This window comes from Ammodytes marinus (assembly GCF_949987685.1).
Source record: "Ammodytes marinus genome assembly, chromosome: 22".
In the NCBI taxonomy this organism is placed as follows: Eukaryota; Metazoa; Chordata; class Actinopteri; order Uranoscopiformes; family Ammodytidae; genus Ammodytes; species Ammodytes marinus.
In genome coordinates this window covers 8,706,334-8,721,517 of record NC_137226.1, presented here as the reverse complement: position 1 = coordinate 8,721,517, position 15,184 = coordinate 8,706,334, and the positions used below count along the sequence as shown (strand labels likewise).

The following is a 15,184-nucleotide window of genomic DNA, read 5'->3' as shown; positions in this document are numbered from 1 at the left end:
TCGCACATTGGTTGAGCAGTGTTATGAAGTAACAGAGATATGGACTATGTCTTTCGATAATTTACAAGATATTGGCTTTTATGTCATAAAAATAAATATGGTTATAGACAGGTACCACAAGACAGACTTTCAGTTATATTTTATTCTTTCTGAAAGTTTGTTGTCCTTTTTTCTCCTTTCCTTCGTTTTCTTTCACATAACTTTATCTCATGCAAATTTAAGTACTTCGGCTATTGTGAATTTCTTTGCTTAATAAATGATCCCTGAATAATAATAATAATAATAATAATAATAATAATAATAATAATAATAATAATAATAATAATAAAAGTCAAGCAAATCTAGACAATCAAATCAATGTCTATCTGATCGCTGCTTAAAAATACCATCTCTACCTTTGAGGTCTTGTTTGAAAAATGTAATGTGATTTCAAAATTAGCAGTCTAACTGGAGTTCATGATGAGATGTATCCAAGTGCACCTGCTATGGCTTCTGCTGTAAATGTATAAATATACAATAATTTGTGTACAAATTGGCCTTGCAAATAAGCCTACACTCTTAAGTTTGAGTTTGTTAGTTTTTTTTTTCTCGCTCTCTTTATCTTTGTTCATTCATGTACACCTCATTGTGAAATTCTCCAGTGGGGTATGTGGTTACATTGTAACCAAGGTTATGCCCTGAACAGCACGGTGGTATTCAACCTATCCTGTGCGTATAGCAGCTTCATTTCCTTCTCTGCTACTCCACATTGTGACCCTTTTCACAAGTTTGCACTGCGGTGCCTTCAGGGACGGTCAAAAATATGACAAGATGGTTACACATAGTGAATACACTATTCTATATTAACCTAATAAGCACATATCTTACATATTGAGGTTGACTATATTGCAAATAAGGTTCTAAATGTGTGGTTGAAATAAAACTCATTATGCATTTCAGTTAATATTTATTGCATTTTGCATTGTATTTGTATCATTGTAATTTGTGGTGCTTTTGTCTACATGGGTAGGGACTGGACAGATGTAGGCCTATAGTAATTAATGGTCCCTTACAAATTCAGGAAAGGAGGCTATGCTATGAAAGAAAAGAAGATGTACTCATTGCCGAATTGAAAGCAAAAATTGACCTCTTTGACTGGATTCCTCTATGTAAGGCAATTGTTTTCTGTGCGTTAATAAAGTCGTCTAATGCTCATCAACTTGGAAAAAACGAGCTGCACCCGAAGGCAGCATCCACCCAGACCTGCTGTCGGACACCCTGAAAGCAACAAGCTGGACTGGACAAAATCGCTCACCGCTGCAGTGACGCCCGTGCACTCTTGCTTTGAAGGGAATATCAACAGAACGAGGTTATTTACCCGCATTTAACTTTGGCTTGGGTGAGTATGTTCTCGTCTATGGGACGAAAAGGTCTTTGTGTCGATGTGACGTCAAAATAACACGGTAAACTTTGTCCTGCGCATCAACGACGCAGGTGGATGGATGTGTTTTTTGAAGGATGCTCGAGCTTAACGCTAAATCCCGTTCTGAAAAAAAGGGAGGAAATAAAGTTGTTTCGTAAACGGTAAACGAAGTATAGTCGCCTCGTTGCTTGAGACGCTACAGGACACATGCTGCGGTCAAAGTCCGAAATACCCGAGGCAGGGGCTTGTCAATACTAGGACGAAACCATTCTGACGTTGTCATTAAACGCATCTGGATAAGTCATTTAAGACTATAGGCCTTAAACCACCTCAACTAAACAAGGGCTGCCTGTTGAAATTACGTTTTTTGAAAAGAAAATTAAAAAAACAGCATGTCATTTCTCAGCCAAAATGTTTTATGAGTTATTTCTTAAGGTTCATGTTTACTTCCAAAGCCAAGCCACAGATAACACGTTTAGTCTATTTCGCGCATTAATATTTAAAGTACCGAGTTGTGCGGTGGTCACAGGTTAATAAAGTAGGCCCAAGCACAAAGTGGGAACTGTACTGCAACTATCATGGTCGCCTCAGTAGCCTGAGGTTTCTGCTTACTCTCCCTCTCAATGAATAATAATTATTTTGGGATGCATTACACATTAACAAAACTAAGAGCAATGTGTCTTTTAAATGTTACAGTATCACAATGGGGTTATTGTGAACTTGAATACAGCCTCAGTTAACAGCTAACCCAGGGAAGGAGACCTTGATTATAAGACTAGCATACAGACTTTCAATTAGAAAATAGTCCACATTAAAAGTTGTAGTGTAGTAACAGAAATACGACTGCTGCCCCTTGGTATGATTCAGTTTTTTTCCTACTCAAAGGTCCTCTCAGGGTGTCACTTGATACTATTGTGTGTGATCAGGCGGGAGTTATGTGCACTCAGGAGGAGTACAAACGTGAGAATGACAATCGAGTAATTCCCTTTTGACTTTTTTAAAGCATGCAAATTGTAAATGCTGCAAAGGGGGCTGTATGTTGTTGCCTATATTGAGACATTTGATGGGCAGCTGCATCCCTTTTGGCAAACACAGTCACTCTAATCATTTAGTCTCCCTGTCTGCAACACACATGGTATGCAGAGCTGTCAAGAGAATAAGCCGAACCTTGACGCGAGGAGGTTTACTATTCCGAACTAATTTGGACCCGCTTCAGTTACCTGTCACCACTGTTTGTTTGATATCCTTTTATTCCATTTCATATTTTTTTCCCTGAAATAAAAACAATGTAGCAGCCTAGTAGTTGAGTTGCAGTGGAAAAAGTTTAGTAAAAGTATGAAGGAAAGTGACTATACATTAAGGGTCATATTAGCCGTATACACTTGCAATATGCGTGTCAGCTATTTAGATATTTCTATTATATTTTTATTATTCTCTTTCTGCATTGAGAAACATTCTGTACTTTCAGATGTGAGCTGGATGAGGAAGGAAAATGTCTGCAGTTTATAAAGATGACCAGGAGGACTGGATGACAGTGTGTCTCAAGTACCTCCTCTTTGTTTTCAACTTTCTCTTCTGGGTAAGTAATATAGCTGTAAATGTAATTTTCTCCCTTTTACAGGACCAACCCTACAATTTTCATACATGGCAATGACATTGTCTAACAGTCACTGTAGGTATCGGTAAAACAATTTAGTGCTATAAGACACAGCAGAATTTCTTTTAAATTAAAGCTGCAGAGTTATTAGGATGGAGGGAGACATGTCGAAACAAGGAGACGATAAAGTAGAGTTCTGATTCTGAAATGGCTGAGCTATGGACTCGGCCCAAAGTGAGTCATAGATTATTTAGGAGCTTGTCAGTGTACGATGGGAAAGTGTGTGTGTGTGTGTGTGTGTGTGTGTGTGTGTGTGTGTGTGTGTGTGTGTGTGTGTGTGTGTGTGTGTGTGTGTGTGTGTGTGTGTGTGTGTGTGTGTGTGTGTGTGTGTGTGTGTGTGTGTGTGTGTGTGTGTGTGTGTGTGTGTGTGTGTGTGTGTGTGTGTGTGTGTGTGTGTGTGTGAGAAACCTGCTCTCTGGCTCCACAGTTTATGATTCTGCAAATTCACTGCTCAAAGTGTATGCCTTTTACTGCTACTGTGCAGTGTTTAGGGGGTCACTTGAGGCACTGTAGCAGAGAGAATATTCTAGAGAGAAAGAGAGAGAGAGAGAGATCTGTTTGTGGGTGACGTTAACGAGAGAAAAGGGATCAAGCTTTATTATCAGGCTTGGGTTGATGCTCTGTCACCACCTTCAAACTCCTCTCTTCAGAAAATGCATGGCCTCCCTCTCTTTTCCCCACAGTCTCTCTATATTTTTCCTCATCACTTTTTTTTTTTAGGATTTTTCTTTTCCCCCCTAGTTCACCACTTTACTACGGTGCAGTGGATTTGGATTTATACATCCCTATCAATTAGATTATTTAAGGTATTGAAGGGATTAGTATTCAACAACTGGTATTGGTACCGAGTTCTTTCTGACCTGATCATGCGATTGAATTCCAAACCATGCCCAAGCCATTTCAGCTGACAACACATTTTATAGGGAATCATTTTTTGGGGTGCGTGGCCCACACTTTTATTCCCATTTTTAAAACATTTTAAAGATATGTCTTTTTATTATAATTAAATGGAAATATGTATCCTAAAGAAGTCCTAACTATTACATGGGTTGAGGCCCTGAATATATATCCCAAGTGGTGCCTCTGTGTTTGGGCATGTGTTGTTGTGAGTTTGCGGATCTTGCTTTTGACGGAAACAAATGGGAGGATGAAGGAGAGAGACTCTCTGAGGCATTTCCTATCCGTCCGCCCTTTAAAACTGATGAGAGGAACAGATCTGGACGCCACCCTGGGTCTGTTATCCAGGATTGTTTGTAAGGAAGTGTTCAGTATTTCCTGAATCAACCTCTGAAGTCCCACTGCTCCTATAGCTGGGATTTTTTATGTTACCATGACACTTCTTCTCTCTGTTTCTCTTTCTATTTCCTCTGTTTTACAAGACACTTTCTCCCACTGTTTTCATGTTGTTGCATTTTCTCAGACTCATCTAACAGCATTGAACTCACTTCCTGGTATTTCCTGTGCCGTGTGAAGCACTATTCTCATTGACCATGTCTACGTGTGAGATGGAACTTAACATGGCCGAGTAGACACATGTGTTTTTGCACTATTTCCTTTTTCTGTTCAAGTCATCTCTCTCTATCTCCTCTTCCTCCATTGTATGACTTGTTCCTTTTATAACCATGCTTTGATTGTTCCTTTTATCACGTCTTTTTTTTCTTCTGTGAAACCTTTTGCTACACCCATATCAGTTTCATAGTATCTTTTTACCCATTTATATTCTAATAATCTTTTCTACCACCACCTTCACTTCCAGGTGGGCGGAGCAGCTGTGTTGGGTGTAGGAGTGTGGACACTGGTGGAGAAGAGTGACTACCTGAGTCTGTTGGCCTCCAGCACTTTCGCCGTGTCTGCATATATCCTGATCCTAGCCGGCGGTCTGGTGGTGGTGGCAGGCTTCCTGGGCTGCTGTGCTGTCATCCGGGAGCAGAAAAGCTGTCTGTCCACGGTGAGACAGGAGACCAATGGAGGGAGTTTCTACAAAGATCCCTGCCTTTGTGTTTGTAGTTGTAAAGGTGTGGGCTGGATGGTGTAGTATGTATGTATGCTAGGAAATAATGTGAATTGTTGATGCCTAAAGAGAAATGTTACATTTATTTTACACACAGATTTTCCTTTACAGGTAATAATTAAAAAAAGGTATCAATTCAATACAAATACAAAAGTGGAAGAGAAGGTCTAAGCAGGCGGAATGTTTACCTCTAAAATACCCCTGAGTAATTAGCTAAAATGTAATTGAATATAGGCCAACAGAAGACTGCAGTTTTACTGGAAAGCTTTTAGATGTGAGTGTGTATGTGTGGAACTCGACTGTGCATTAGCCAACAACAATTTAGCCTGAGGACTGAATTATATCGCCCTGTTTCGGTGATATGAATTAAAATATAAAATATCATATTATTCCATTTCTATGTAACGATATATGAAACAAACGATTGCATTCTCTATGAATCCAGGAAGACGGTGAGATTGTGGCTGCTCTCACGGAATGCAATTAAAGGTTGTTCAAATTCTACATTAGACTGAAAATAGGAAGAAAAAAAGTATTGCTGAAAGATACAGCCAAAGGTGTCTGTTCTGCAGAACATTGCACCAGTTTCAAGTCTACAGTTTTAGCCATACCATTTACAATACTGTACATTATGTCCTAGCTAAAATTAAACAAGTTGTGTGCCACTGGACAGTCAAACTTGCACTATCTTAATTTCAATTTATTTTTAACTTTTAGTTTTTTCTGAGATAATCCTGTACCTTACCATTGTCAAAAATTATTTTCCACCCTTCTCTCTCGAAGAGCACACTCAAAAATCATACTGTAAGCTTTAAATGTACTAATGTGTTTTTTTAGTTAAAAAAGAAAAAAAAGTTTTTAGTGTGAACACTGGATATTCAAAATGGATATAATTAGTATGTACAGCGGTGTGTAAGTGGTATACAGGAAGATGTAAGCAAACTACTACTTATGGACTGAAGGGGTCTCCAAAGTTATACCACACTGGTGGAAGCTTTTAGGGTCAAGGCACACATGGACTACAATACATTAGAGGAAAACATGTATCAAACATTGTGATATAAAAAGTTGGGAGATTCTTTATGTTGAATATGTCTTGATATACTGCAGCCATTCTATCTCATAGGTTGTGTGTTTTGAATGACATGTTAGTGGTCCTAGATGTCTACACTGAGAAGCTAGGTGCTCGCCCACATGTAGGCCTACGCAAAGGTTTGCTTTCTCTGCCCAGCTACATAACAACTAGCAACAACAACACAACATGGACCCCATTCTTTTCTCGACCTGGTCTAAGGGGCTTAGCGCTGGATGCTGACAAATGGCCCTGACAGGACCCTTACTGTCCTCATTATTTTACAGAGACAGGGCCCACTGGGGGAGAAGCAGCGTTCACTGCCGAGTGCCGCAGGACTATTTATAGGTCCATCTACGGCTGATGGATGGAGCAATAGGAAAGAGAAACACGCTTTCTGGAGTGAAGAGGTAGATGTGTAGAGGGCTTGGAGTCTGTGGTGCATCTCGTTGTATATACTGTATGTGCTATTTAGTTTTGGGAGATTAATGATATATGCTGCTATCATGTACGGGTGTGTGTGTAGAGAGAGAAGGTGTAAAGTTAGGATTTTGTGTGGCCAGCAGGCACACGGACACAGGATACTGTTTGTAATCTTGTAACCAAGAGATACTACAGAACTGACTGTGTCTCCTCACAATACAATTACTGCGATACCTGCGAAACAGAAGAGAGCATTTGCTCAAGGTTCATATATTGATTCAGTGAGATAATTGCTCCTGTTTATTGCAGCAGTCGTTTACCATAACTACACATCCCGCGTAGCACAGACTGTGTAGTAGCAGCTGCCTCTCCACAATGGTCTTAAATGAAGCAGTGCTGTTGCTACTGTCAAACTGTTGTCTCCCGGCTCCGCGACAGGTGGGCCTAATTAGTGCTTTGTGTCTGTTTGCATCGTGTGCCTATGTTTCTGTGTGGGGTATATGAACCATTTCATGAGAAGTTTGTACTTTGTGTGTTATATTAGCACAGAGAAAGCTGTGTTATTGACGCGGCTTGTTTGATGATACTCGCTTGTCTCTGCACTCGAAATGTGTGGGCGATCTGTTCGCTACACACTACAGTTTACATAACTATGCTCTGCGTTTCAGTAGATACCATTTGTACACAATCATTATAGATCAAGGTTGAGATTGAAGCCACCGATGTCTATTTTCTTTTGTTTCAAGCTGGAGAGGTTTTGACTTTTAAGTGCAGTTGATAACACCTAACTGACTTCATTATATTCATATGTTTATTCATTTGTGATAGGTAATATTTATGTTTTACCAAAATGTCAACTTGAAGTTAATCATGATATATGAGAGAACTGGTTTCAAGCAGCGTGAAAAGCTCTGTGAAAGATGCCAGAGAGTAATCTGTTTCCACACATTCCGCTTGTCAATTTCCTTTGTTTTGGTTGTCTCTGTTTTGTGCAGCATTGCCATCTGTGTTAGTCGTGACAGATGCAGCACAATGACAGCCCATGGGAAGTTTGTATTGAGCCTTCACCAGTGTGAGAAACTCTGAAATGAGTTACCTCAGCATTATGCTTCCTACTGGTTCTTAGTGTTCCTTCTCATCCACAGTATTTTTTCTGCCTGCTGTTGATCTTCTTGATTGAACTGGTGGCTGGAGTACTGGCTTACGTCTATTACCAGAGGGTAAGTGATCACCACTACTTATTATTTCATTTCAGTTTGGAGTGTTGCTCTACCGTAGCCATAAGACAATTCACATGTATTTAAAGCTATAGTGTGTAACTTCTGTCGCCCCCATGAGTATTTCTGAATAATTACAACAACATTGTCACCGCATCTACATGAGGTAAGCCTTCGGTGATCGCACATGGATTTTGTTCCTTCTGCTGTACGTCTAGCTTTTTTCTTAGCAGTAGAATCAACAACTGAAATATTTCGTGGTCGCTGCTTGAGCTCCACAGGTGACACAGTTTGTAAACACTGCCATATTGAGAAATACAGAGAGAGTTTTTTGTGGAGCTGATAGGCTTAATCAACTTTGTGTCAACTCATTTGGCGATGGCTTGAATGTAGCCAACATTTTGCGATAGCTTTACAACAGAACGATTATTACTGCATTTAACTGTACGTTGAACGCGTTTTAAGGTTGTCTTACTCATATTTTCTGCTTTACTTGCTGTCTGACGGCCTTCTGCTCACACTGCACTTGAAGAATGAGTTGAAACTCCCTCATGTTTCTGCCTAGATGACCATCATCAGACCAATCTGTTGTGATGTGTCTTCTTTATTTATTTTGGCTTGAATGTTACAGATTGTGTTAGCCCTGTGTGTGTGTGTGTGTGTGTGTGTGTGTGTGTGTGTGTGCGTTGAATTGCAGCACTTTCTAGATACAATTTTAGACTTCCACTGTGCTGTGCACCTTCAACAGTCAGGACTAACTGCTGTTATATATCAGCTGAAACCTCTCGGGGGGCCATCAGGTGATTATGTGGAGGAGCTCTGTGTCACCTTGAGCATTTACTGATGAAATGTTATAACATTTCCAGGACCGCTGCTGTTCCTGTGAATGGACAAAATGAAAACAGAATCATTTTACTTTATTTCTCTTTTAATCCTAGGTTTTAAATCGTTTTTCCTCTACCTGAAAAGGTTTCTGTCCTTGGTCTTTGTTTGGTCTCATAGGACACTGTTGATGATGAGGAGTCCTTGGAGAATCTACAGAAATCTTTTGCAGTTGCTTTTTTTGTTGTTGCTCCTTTTCCTTTTGAATGTGGGTTGTGACAGTTTGCCACCTGCACTGAGCTTCATGTTCAGTGTCTGGAAGTGTATCTAACCCGCGGTTCTTCACATCTTGTTATCTCACAAACATCTGCCTGTCTGTCAGATAGGACTCCTGAGAGCGCCTTGCTATCTGCTGGCAGGCTCAGATTTATTCAAATGGGAAAGCGTTGAACACAGGATATAGAATCACTTTAAAGATAAGGGCCCTCATCCTCTTATTCTGTCTCACCTTGTCTCTCCTGTGTGTGTGTGTGTGTGTGTGTGTGTGTGTGTGTGTGTGTGTGTGTGTGTGTGTGTGTGTGTGTGTGTGTGTGTGTGTGTGTGTGTGTGTGTGTGTGTGTGTGTGTGTGTGTGTGTGTGTGCTAGGGGTGGGAATCTCTTGGCACCTCACGATTCGATTCGATTCGATTCGATTCCGATTCAGAGGTCAACGATTCGATTCAAAATCGATTTTCAATGCATCTCAATGCAAAACATTTTTATGTACATACCCATGTGTGAATTTCAAAAATATATTTATATGCACATCTGAGTTTGCTACTCAGAGTTTGCTTATCACTTCCTACTTTTGTGATGATCATTAAAGACAATCAACAGATGAATTACCTTCTCTAATATTGTATTAGAGAAAAAGCTTTTCTTGTCACAAATATGACTTTCTATGAACAGTGCAATAATCAATGCAGCTTGCATTTCAACACAATATGGAAGTATGTAAAAACTAAACCGATTCAGTTTTATTTTATTTCTAATCTCGTAAATCATGTTTCTATAGGATTTCTATTCTATTATCTATTATCTTCTATGTAATTTCAACACATTGTACAAAAAGTATGTCTTGGAATTCAGCTCTCATACAAAAACGTAAACAGAGATAAAGCCGGTGCAGGTCATGGGTTTGCTGCTCTCAGACATTTTGAAGCCACTTTGGAAACAACTCGCACATGTGTGGTGTGCATGCGCAATGGCGCATGAAGTATTAGTATTAAAAATTAAAAAAAAAATTATTAAAAAAAAAAAATTATAAAAAAAAAAAAAATTAAAAAAATCGATTATTAACTTTTCTGAATCGATTCAGAATCGTCCGAGAGAGAATCGATATTAATCGGAAAATCGATTTTTTTCCCACCCCTAGTGTGTGCGCACACTTACATATAAACACACCAAAGGCTATATTTAAAGTCATATCTTTTTAAGTGTTATTTATCTTTCAGTCACAGCACTCACAGATGCGTGGGACTTGCTATCTGCTATGTTGCCCTAATCCTCCCACTCTTTCACTTTTGTCAAGCTTCTCTTATGCATTCCTGCTCTGTTTGTGTTTCATGTGTAATAAATGACGCTTGGGGCTACTAATTGTTTTTAATTTTTTCCCCCCATATATACCCAGCTATTTTCTGTGTCTCATACACACACCGTTTCTCACTGTGCATGTTTTGTCTGTCTTTGTTCCTTATCTGCAGCTGAGCGAGGAGCTGAAGCAGCATCTCAACCAAACTATGACGGAGAACTACTTCCAGCCAGGGAAGGAGGACATCACCTTAGCTGTGGACAGACTACAACAGGACGTATGGACTTTGTTTACTTGAGCCTCTGAAGTCTTGTTTGCTTTTATTTAGGATCATATGCTGCGCTTTTTCTTCAGCTGGCATGGTCAACTATAGTCACACTTGTTATAAAGTCATTTTCCACGACTCAGTCTGCTGCTACTCTATATGAAGTAGTTTTAAATTACGGTACGATTCAGTAGAGGAAATTGCTCACAACTCTCGGATGTCCATTGAGGTTTGCTCAAAGTATTGTTTCCAAAAATGACTCACTTCAGTTGCAAGAATTGTAGTTTACAAAATACTTATTTGAGAAAGTGGTTTGAGCCAAATAAAATGTATCTGAGGTCAAAACTGGCTTAGGTATTACAAAAATAAGATCTGCTTTTGCTTTTCCAACAGTGAGGTCATGAAACCAAACCCATGCTTTCTTCTCTCTTCCTTCAGTTCAAATGTTGTGGCAGCAACAACTCCCGTGATTGGATGACGAGTGTGTACATTTCATCGGAGCTGTCAGAAGGCAGGGTGGTGCCTGACAGCTGCTGTAAAACCATCACGCCTCGCTGTGGCAAGAGAGACCACCCCTCCAACATCTACAAGGTGGAGGTCAGTGGACCACACGCTTCTGGAAAATAATATTATCAATATGTTGTTTGTCACTTGGCATTTTTTAAGTCAAAGACAAACGGAATGTCAGCATCATATCACAGGACATGGAAAATAAATATATAGTGTTTATTGTAAGGTTGAAAGAAATAAACAAGGTGTATTTTTAGTCATTTTTAGACATTACTGTTTGTCTACATTATTTACTATATTAATGTATTTTTGCATTAGGTACAACTGGTCTGAAAATGAACTAAAGATAAATAGGCTGGGTTATACCAGCTTTAATAAACCCACATGTTTGATGTTTTCTCGTTTGTTGCTTTAATCTATACAATGGTATGTATTGGCTATTAATAATAGCCAATACATATTATATAATTTTTAAACTTTCGGTCTTTGACTCTGCAGGGTGGCTGCATCAGTAAGCTGGAGCAGTTTCTGGCTGATCACCTGTTGGTCATTGGTGCTGTGGGAATAGGAGTGGCTTGTTTGCAGGTAAGTCCAATATTATTTCTAGTTGTAATAGTCGTTGAAGAAGCAGAAGACTATTCTTTTGCCTTAATCTATAGGTAATTGCGCTCAACAGCAGCGTAATAATTTTTTAATCAAAAATAAGCTGCTCCCATTTCCTTTGTGGAAAGAATAAAATGAAGCCCTTTGTTGCCTTATACGTAATGAAACCCAGACAGATGGTTTTCAGTCTTTCCATAACTGAAAATGTCCCATCGCAGGTCAAGAACCTCTAGATGGGCTCGTCTTTCATCTCCCCCTAGTCTCTTAGCCATCATCATCTGATTTTTCTTCAGTCCTGTTCATTGATTTGTCCCAGTCTGAAATGGATTTGAGCTTTTAAGCCTTACAAAGGTCATTCTGCACTGACTGAGAGTCCACATATATCTCTTTTGTAAATCAACTTAAGGGAAACTTGAGACCAAACAAACCACATTTATACTTCGTAAGACTGAAATGCCCTTTAATGCCGGCCATTTTACATGCTGGGTAGGCTGCACAGTTTTCACAGCCCTACCCCTTCATTTTGTACGGTAAGCTTACTGCATGTTTTGTCTTTGTCAGTAAATGTTGGTACATTTTCCTGTCTGTAGTGAAATAACCTAGATTTGTGTTAATACACTAACCCGTCCATGGTGAATTGTACTATATGTCTTTATGTCCGTTGTGTATGATGTCACTGTAGCTGGCCGGGGCAGCCTTGACAGCCTGCTTTATCTATCTGCTCTATAAAGAAGAGGAGGAGGACTTCGGTACATTGTGATTTAGCTCTAGAGCAACTTTGTGGTTTAATCAACTGGAGAGACAAGGTTTGAGGGCATTGTGGAAATTCTATGTCTGTCTGCATGTTTGTCCTTGTGCGACTGTCCACCTTTTGTGTTGGAATGAGAAATCTGTGGGCTACGTGTGTACTGAATCCCCATACTAATGTTCTCACGTGCTCTTCTGCTGAATGTGAAGGGCGCAGCTCGCCTGGCTTTGACTGTATATTGCAGATTGTTGCTCTGCATGTTGTGATAACAGGCTTTTATGGCTGATAAAGACGTGATAAAGGTCAAACGCATAATGATAATTGCTTGATGGTATACATTTTGTTTATAAGTGTCACTTAAAATTCAAACCTTATCATCAGGCCTCACTATATATTTGCAGTAAGATAGTAAGTAGGTGTGGGGATGGGTTTTCTTTGCAAAAGTTGGAAACTATTTAAAAAAAAAAAGAAACATCAGAAACTTGCCACAAGACAGATTGTGATGAGTCAATACACAATGCCGACTCGCACAATAAGGTTTTCTCCGAGGGCTTTTAGAGACTCTGAAATTGAATCTGGACGCCTGCCTGGTTATCCATCATGCCTGGCATGCCCAGTGGCTTTGGTCAATATCTGTTCCTGCCGTTCCTACTTTATTTTTGGACCTTTTTCTACTATAGTGTACTGCAAAGTGCTACTCAGGGATACCTTAAAGTCCTGCAATACATCTATGTGCTTACCCTGGTGCCAAGGGGATAACATCATCAGACCATGACTACTCAAGGTGCATTTGACAGTCAGTTTATATATTACGTTTAAAAAAAAATATCTAACTTGTATCGAAATACCCACAGTCCAGCAATCAAGCTTTTCCCTGATTAAAATCATTTTTATCAGGGACAAATTGTGTAGTTTTTTTTATCAACACATTATTCTAAGTTAAGTATATTTTAGTAGACTTTTGCTGTGAAGAAAACTGTAGAATAGTTCTTTTTTTTTTAACCCCATGTTTTTTTATTTTTTATTTAACCAGGAAAGTCCCATTGAGATTAAAAACCTCTTTTTCAAGGGAGTCCTGGCCAAGAGGCAGCAACAAGTTACATGTTCACTCACAATAATAGAATGTCCCGTGCTCCATTTGCTTATGCAAGCCTGTGTGCACACATGTTGCTTTAATACCATGCTGCTTGACTTCTGACATCCCCATAGTAACCAGCTTCTCTCCAGCTCTTTCTAACTGCGTCACCTTTAACCTCTCTCAATCACCACAGTCAAATAGCATTCAAGCTTCCTGCAGTCTTTCACGGTGACTGAGCAGCGCTGGTTTGACCTAACACGTCCTGTTTTCAGATCTGTGGGATGGTGTTCACCAGCTGCTTGTACAGAAGGATCAAGATGGAGCCTTACTGAGCACACCGGGCCCTCAGCACGCCACCTTCAAAAAGCAGATGGAACAATGACCTCCTTTCACCCAAACTTCAACCTGAATCTTAAACTCTGACCCTGTGATCTAAGCCAAGTGCACGGACATGTTTGTAGTCAAAAACATATGGTGACATTGACCAACCAAGCTGGTGTTTGGCTTCCATCTTACAGTACAGTACTGACAGCTGACTGGGATCGAGGCCTACTAAACAGCATGTCTGTTTGCATCATTGCCTTGGCTTAGGTGCTTGTTTTAGTTTGAAAAGGACACTACATAATGCTTTCTACTCTGTTAACTAATGATGATCCAAATTCACTATTTTCTTTATCGTGCAGAGATGTATATGCAATCTTTATATTTTAGCGCCATTCCAGTACATGAATAAGCTGAGTAAGGGCGCTGTGTGCACTGGTGTCATGGTTAAGGAAGCAAGGTGATTTATGGTTGTATCTTGAACACAATGTGCCTCTTTCCCAATTGTTCTGGTGAATTATTATTTTTCAATGTGTACCTGTGCCTGAGGTCTTTTAAAGGGAGGTGACAATTCACTGTAATGAACAGCAGCAAAATATATCTACTTTAATATCTTTATATTTGTAGTTCTATTACTGACACTAGCAGTACTGCAAGTACAATAGAATGTAGTTATTTAAATCAACTTAACACCATTGTAACACTCAAGTGTATGAATACAAACGTTAAAATGTTACCAGTAAGTCCACTACATAAAGGGAAAACATGAAAAATAATTTTCTAAAATGTTTGCCACATCCATGAATTTATGACTCCACCTAGTGGCTGCCACGGATATACCACGAGTGATATTATACAGTAACTAAATGCTACACTGTTCTGATACTTTTATTTTATTTTATGACATTCTGAATTTAAAAGTCCATCAAAATCAAATATTTGTGAAGATACATAATATCAGATAGTAGCATTTAAAATGAACCCACATTACCTTCAGTGAATATGACTCATGTTCATACTTTCTTGAGGTCTCATCCTCTACAGTGAAGATGCTGACTTCTGTGAGGGAGAGCAATGGTTGTTTTCACTGCCTAATCAATCCATTGCCATCTGTTTTACCATAGATATTACCAAAGAATAAATGGCCCTGTCGCCACTGTACTGTAGAGGCAGGAAGGCTTGGCTGGTGTGGATAATTCAGTAAGAGAAGTCTGAACTGTCTGGATATAGTTGTTTATTGAAAGATCAAAAAGTGAAATGTAAGTTTGACATTTTGTCATTCATGTCCTTTACGAGAAGACAATTCCATTGCCAACACTCAGTACAATGTGCGTTCTGTTTTTTGACCTTCAAATGAAGGGTGCTAATGCATTTAGATGGTTGTTGATGAGATTACGATTGAACATTGGCATGTGTTCTGACTACTGTTCTAAATATTCATATGAAACTCATAAATGAATGTTTAAATAATATTGGATTTAGAAA

At 39.3% G+C, this 15,184-nt stretch overlaps 1 protein-coding gene across 2 annotated transcripts; it reads left to right on the top strand.

Moving 5' to 3' along the window:
• The first annotated feature begins 1,251 nt into the window (after positions 1-1,251).
• tspan11 (tetraspanin 11) lies at positions 1,252-14,684 on the top strand. 2 transcript variants are annotated; one of them, XM_080051138.1, is made up of 9 exons: positions 1,252-1,378; positions 2,871-2,981; positions 4,816-5,007; positions 7,711-7,785; positions 10,347-10,451; positions 10,878-11,036; positions 11,448-11,534; positions 12,235-12,358; positions 13,651-14,684. In XM_080051138.1, the coding sequence occupies exons 2-8, from the start codon at positions 2,895-2,897 to the stop codon at positions 12,310-12,312; spliced, it is 783 nt and encodes a 260-aa protein (XP_079907264.1). In that variant the 5' UTR covers positions 1,252-1,378; positions 2,871-2,894; the 3' UTR covers positions 12,313-12,358; positions 13,651-14,684. The 2 variants fall into 2 exon arrangements, with proteins under 2 accessions (XP_079907264.1, XP_079907265.1); XM_080051139.1 differs by lacking the exon at positions 12,235-12,358.
• Positions 14,685-15,184: the final 500 nt, after the last annotated feature.